Source organism: Oculina patagonica, chromosome 6 (genome assembly GCF_052425735.1).
Source record: "Oculina patagonica isolate OP01 chromosome 6, crgOcupat, whole genome shotgun sequence".
Lineage (NCBI taxonomy): Eukaryota > Metazoa > Cnidaria > Anthozoa > Scleractinia > Oculinidae > Oculina > Oculina patagonica.
Window position 1 is genome coordinate 18,590,274 of NC_135763.1, and position 6,422 is coordinate 18,596,695.

Below are 6,422 nucleotides of genomic sequence, written 5' to 3' on the forward strand. Positions count from 1 at the left end.
ATTATTATTATTATTAATTATTTCATACTTTGAATACTAAATGCAAACTGCATGAAGTATTGTATACAAAGATATGGCAAATAGTTCATTCATATAGAGGGCTATAAAAAAATTGCTGTCATTGGTCATATTACATGTCTCAATTGGATGGCTATGCTGTGGTTTAAATTTATCTTTGATTTAGAATTCTTTAAACCAGTTTAATTTTGATTACAGTGTATGATAATTAATAGGGGACAATGAAAAATGAAAATCAAACCGGTTTAGAGCAGTTTTCAATTGAGTGTCGTAAAACCAAAACCAAAGTAATTACTCCGGCCAATCACAAAGAACACAGACAATCCAGTGAACCAATCAGAGCTCAAAGCAAATACATGTAGCCGGCACGATGCGCGGGAAAACGTGCGCGAGCGAGTCACGATTGGTTTTGGTTTTAGTTCTGATTGGCTGAGAAAGTGGCGCGAGATTTTTAAGCCAATCACTGAGCGTAGTAATGCAAAACCAAAGCAAACGCAATTTCCTTTCGACACTCAAGTGAAAACCGCTCTTAAAGTATTGAACCAATTGAAAGATAAATTTTAACCATAACAGCTACATAACGTAGATATATCACATTACATTCCTTCGCTTAAAATTCCAAATGAAAACAAAAATTAATTTGAATTTTGTTTTCCTGTAGCCTCATACCCTCTTTTAAGGTCACTTGTTGCTTTAAACAGGCTATGTACATTGTATAAGATCACAATATTCAATGTTAAAACTGTGTAGCGCAGTCGATCACAAGAAGCAAGTACAGACGCCTCCCCCAGTGGAAGCCGGCACCCGAGGGGGAAGCCCACGCGGATTTACAAAAAAGGAAACTCTAACTTTATTATATGTACATTGTACATTGTTAAAAATTGACATAGTTACACTTTATACTTCTTAACATGTGCATAATTTTTTATTGTGTACAGTTCTTAAAATTACTACCAGTAACGTTTCTTTCAACTCACCTTCAGCAAAAGTCCCTCAGTTTGAGCTTCATGTTTTAACATATTCTGCATAAAGATTAGAAGAAAAATTACATTCAATCATTAAGGTGTAAATGTACAACAAGTACAAGAAGATGGGAAAAAATGCCTGAAGTCATTACATGTAAATTAGGGAAATAATTAACAGGTCAGAGTGTACATGTATTGTTGAGTAATACATAGTGGATAATACATGGTTGCGCGTAGATATGAAATTTATCTTTGAGTGTTCAATGATAGCTCACGGTGGGGGGGTGTTTTAGAAGATAAATTTCATATCTCAAAGCAACCATGTATTATTCTGTTTACTATATAAACCTACTAATTACGATGTTTTTGACAATTTTCCGAAGATTTCCGACCATTTTCCAAGATTATTTTCAAAATGTTGTCTGGGTGTAGAATGATTCCGAACTTTTCCAAAATCGAAGTTCCGAAGAGCGAGGAAGACGAGATGTTTCATTTGGCTCATTGAGCATTAAAACATGGCAAACTCTGAAGCTGAATGATCAAAAATGATATCACACATGTGTGGATATCATTTTTATCCACACATGTGTGATACCACTTTTCTCGATTTGCTACTGTACCACTCGCTAAACCACTGCAGTTTATATAATAAAGTCTGTTAACACATCATGCAGGATGAGTGTTCTTAAAAATTCTCAACTACATATTATATCAACAATTACAAGAAGCAAGTTAACTATTTCCTTTATAGAATGGTCAAGAAATTATGTCACACACTCAAACTCATGATGTACATGTAGCTGCACAAATTATAACTTGATAAAGCATGGCGGTGCATGAATGAAAAAGGCCTTGCGCTTCATGGAGCTATATATAATTAACTCAATCTGACTAATCATAGCTAACACATAAGTCCTTGAACATTTTATAAAATACAGTACTTAATAAAATACAGTAATCACCATGTTAAATTATTTAACATGGTGATGACTACTACTTTCTTGTTGTAAATTATGCTTCAAACCAAAATGTTCCAAGCTGAAAATACAGAAGATGAACTTCTTGGTTTAAGAAGTTTGGCTTAGATCTACATACTGTCAAAAATGTTGGTTCTAGAGAATTAATTTTTAGTTACGTGGCAAGACAATAATATGATTCCCCAGTTGGTGAATTAACTTTCTTTTATTCTCATTATCTACATGTAAACAACATGCTGATAGAAGAAATTTCTAACCGATAACTCTTGACTAGTGAATTGAATTCAAGAGCTACATGTACTACTGCTGCATACAAACCAGGAGCTGCTGTTTGGAGCCTCTAAAGTCATTCTCCAGGTAGCTGCTGAACAACTGTAAACTCTGCCATTCATCAAGATTCTAAGACAAATCACAAAAGGTATGTTAAAGGTATGTACAGCCTGTACACCACAAGTACCGTATAACATTACCATTTTTCACAACAAGTTAAGGGAGGCATTGACTGAGGCTAAATGGTTAGTGCAGTGAACTCTGGTGATGGAGTTTTGAGGGCTTTGAACCTTTGAGATTACTTACAGGGCCGTAGGCAGGGGGAGGGGTGTGATGGGTGCGTCCGCACCACCCCATGGGCCACAAAGGTCCACCTAATACTGTAGGGGAGTGAGGGTAAAAATGACTGTCAGAGTGCAGTAAATGTGGACTTCAATAACTTAACTTTCAAAATGTCTAGGGGGAGAATACCTTCGAAATAGGCCCTACATGTAGATGTTGCCCAGGGTTTGTACACGTAAGAGCCACCCTGATCCAAATGCAGACTTGCCTACATTGTTACACTTTGCTGCTATACATTGTACAGCTGTACATGTACAACATATTTATTTTTGGGTTTTTTTTTTTCCCTTTCCCACTAATAAAAAAATAAAAAATTTTTTTTTTTTTTTATAAAATTATGGTTTTTTATTTTTTTTCTTTTTTTTTTTTTTTTTTTTTTTTTTTTTTTTTTTTTTTTTTTTTTTTTTTTTTTTTTTTAACATAAAAAACCCCCACAAAAAATACACCCTTTTATGTACAAAAATCAAAGAATTTATACATGTAAACATTCTTTCACTATAAATGTCTAGAGCATGTTAACATTCTGTAGTATTTACAGTAAATCACTTACTTACCACAAATTTGCTGAGTTTTGCAACAAACTCTTTCCTTTTAGGTTTAATATTTGGTGACTTTTGAAGAGTTTCAGCTGACTGGGTACTAAAATATAAAATACAAGTCAAATTAATCCATGATCAATAATTTAGAATTAATAATGTGAACTATGAAAAAAGAGACATAAAGAACAACAAACATGCTAGGTGAAAAAAAATCCTATAGAGTAAATGATTATGATAATGAACTCCGTGTACACATACCGGTACATGTACTATTATATATTACCGATATACAGTGTATGTTGTTTCTGGGGTTTTCAGCCTTTCATAATTTAATTTAAGCAAAAGATTAGGTCAAGCGTCTGTTTCTTTCAACTTCCTTTAAATTAATTTAAAGCAGACAAGCTCAGATAGCCAGCACCTGTCAACTCAGGGGGCAACAAAGTATGTGTAAAGGACTGACAGACATATAGTTTTTTTGGTACTGTCACAAACAGCTCTATCTACATGTATCTAAGGTCTTGTGGAGAATGTTTAGTAGAAATTCAATTTGACATGCCATCTTAGAAAACAAAACAAAAGTAGCAATCAAGTCTCTTCCTTGTTTAGTTCTGAGATTCATTGTTTCTGGTCTGCAACTCATATTAAAATTCTAAGAAATGGCCCACAGGCCATGGCAGAGACTCATTAAATATAACCTTCACTTTTAACAAAAACACTGGAATGTGCATGCAACTGTACTTTGGTTCTTTATAATATCCAGTCCCCTGCAGCAGGCGATCCTTCTTCTGTTTCAGTTCTTCTGCTATCTGATCCTAAAAAACAAATATGTACAACAAGGTGTTTAAGGCAATATGGTCATAACAGTCTGTACTACATGTTTGCATGTTTCGAATTCACTAAGGCCATCCATTTTATATCCACAACCCCCCACCCCTCCCCCTTCTCCCTCCCAACAGTAGACAAGATTTCCTGTGGAGGCTTTAAAAGTCATTTCTGAGGGGTTGCTCTATAGGCATCCTTTGATCTTTTGAATATTTCTGGTTATTTCAAAGGTAAGGATCATGGCTTTTTTTTTTCTTGGGGGGGGGGGGGAGAGGGAGTTTGACTTACCTTAAAGATCTGCAGGTGAAGGAGGGTGGATATAAAATGGAATGGCCCCTTGCATCTTCCATTACAATTATTGATTATTGTATTACTATTGTATTGCTGATCACCTCACCACCAGGGAGACTCGCCACTAACCAACTCACGATCAAGCAAAGTCCCCTCCCCATAAATACATGTATTCAGGGTTTTTACTCCGACCTTTGGTTGGTGGCAAGTTGGTTGGTGGGGAGAATCCCTGGTGGTGAGATGACCGGATACTGTTACTTTACAACAACCGTCTGAGTTGGCCGCCATGTTATACAGCATTCGCCCCCAGTATTACCGAGTTCGCCCCCTAGTATGACTTCGTATGACTGAATAAAACTTATCGTTCATGTTCAAAGCGTGATTTCGCTTGACTTAATAAAACTTATCGTTCATGTTCAAAGTGTGGGTTCGCTCGTCAGAAAAAAACTTATTTGAAGTTTACATGTACACTTTCAAAGCGTGATTTCGCTTGAGTGAATAAAACTTATCGTTCATGTTCAAAGCGTGCATTCCCTTGTCGGAATAAAATGTAATCGAAGTTTACACTTTCCAAGCTTGTGTCGCTCGTCCGAATATAACTTAACAAAAGTTCACACAGTGCCGTAGTAAGGGGAGGGGCCAGGGGGTAGGTGTAACTTTTAACAGAATCCTTTTCATTCAGTATTATTTAGCTTGCCACCTTCAGAAGTGTTGAAGTTTTATTTGGTTGCCGTCAAAACTAGTGTCCAGACCAAGGACCTAGTCAAGGAAATTACTTAGAAATTTTAATTCTTTACTTTGGACGGAAACTCGAGCGGTCAATCAAATTTTTTGCACTAGTCGAAAGAATATTAACTTCCTATTCATCAATTCTACCAAAAATTACCTCCTTTATAGCTCGCTCAGTTCAGATATACGGGATTATAAAGAAAACCAGTAAGTTTGCGGCGCCATAAAAAACAAATAAACATCGCGAAAGCAAACTTCACCTTCCCCCACGTCGACTTGAAATTCTCGACTTCACCGCCAGCAGGACAGCCTTCGAGCGAGGTTTAGACAGCAAACAGACAAGAAATTTTGGAAAGGTTCGGTTCTATTAAAACTTTGTTTCCTATCAGAAAAATGCACGATGAATCGAAAGTGTCCGGACCAAGGGCTGTCCGGATTTAGGGCCACATACTGTACACGTACCAATATGGCCATCTTATATCTGCACCCTATTGAGGGTTTGGTCTCACCCCCTCGGAAACATTTGAGACCCCTCAGATGAAAAGGCCGACACATACCCCCTCAGAATAACTGCGGAGACCCCCCTCCCCCGAGGATTCCTTAATCCTCAAGGGGGGGGGGATATTAAAGGCGTGGCCCAACATTAACAAGATAACATCCATGCACCGTTCTGCAGACTTACCGGTTCTTGTAGGGAGGAACGTCCAGTTAGTATATGCCATAACCCACGGTTAGATCTGTCAGAAAATAAAACATTATTGTACTCTTTCAGATTGCATCGGCTATCGATCGCATTTTAAGCATTTTGGGAATGCAGCAGCAGAACAAGAGTCTTCCGCGATTAAACGAAAGCTAAACAAGATAAAAAGCTGCATCGTGAGCAACAGACTTGAAGTCAAACGGTACTTACATTTCAATGGAAGTCATTGTAATGGTTTTTGATTCACAATAACAAGATATCAAAGACTTTTCTTCTTGAATTTAGGACAATCACTTCAATCTCATGTGCTCCCGCCATTTTGGTTTACAGCTTGGGAACCAGGCGCTTAGTTGCCCTAGCCCTCGTGTAAGCCCACATACAATGTCCTTGAAAGCAAAATTGACGGTCTGCAGCTGTCTGATGCACTCGGTTTGATTTCTTTTTGCGAGATTGAAACAAAAAAAAAACTACAAAGCATCAACAATAATTACATTTGACAATATCAGTTCCTTGATAACGAAAATTTAAATTTGAAAGTGAGCCATAATCGATTATATTATGGTTCCTGAATTAAGCGAACTTAGTTTTGACGTTACGGTTTTACACCTCTTGCTTGTAGAAGTTTTTTTTTTTGGTTTTTTTGGTCCCTCCCTCCCCCCCCCCCCCCCCCCCCCCCCCCCCCCAAAAAAAAAAACCCCCCTCCCCCCCCCCCCAAAAAAAAACCCCCCCCCCCCCCCCCCCCCCAAAAAAATCCCCCCCAACCCCCCCC

The 6,422-nt window shown here is 37.6% G+C and overlaps 1 protein-coding gene across 2 annotated transcripts in view; it reads right to left on the bottom strand.

Annotated features, from left to right (window-relative positions):
* Positions 1-5,988, bottom strand: part of LOC144658086 (nucleoporin NUP188-like) — a 41,453-nt gene extending 35,465 nt beyond the window's left edge. For both annotated transcript variants that reach the window (XM_078518408.1, XM_078518407.1), the window contains exons 1-6: positions 5,864-5,988; positions 5,636-5,690; positions 3,850-3,923; positions 3,127-3,211; positions 2,279-2,359; positions 996-1,040 (exon numbers count right to left, since the gene is read on the bottom strand). In XM_078518408.1, the coding sequence (XP_078374534.1) occupies positions 996-1,040; positions 2,279-2,359; positions 3,127-3,211; positions 3,850-3,923; positions 5,636-5,690; positions 5,864-5,880 (357 nt within the window). In that variant the 5' untranslated portion in view covers positions 5,881-5,988. The remainder of the gene's footprint in view (positions 1-995; positions 1,041-2,278; positions 2,360-3,126; positions 3,212-3,849; positions 3,924-5,635; positions 5,691-5,863) is intronic.
* Positions 5,989-6,422: the final 434 nt, after the last annotated feature.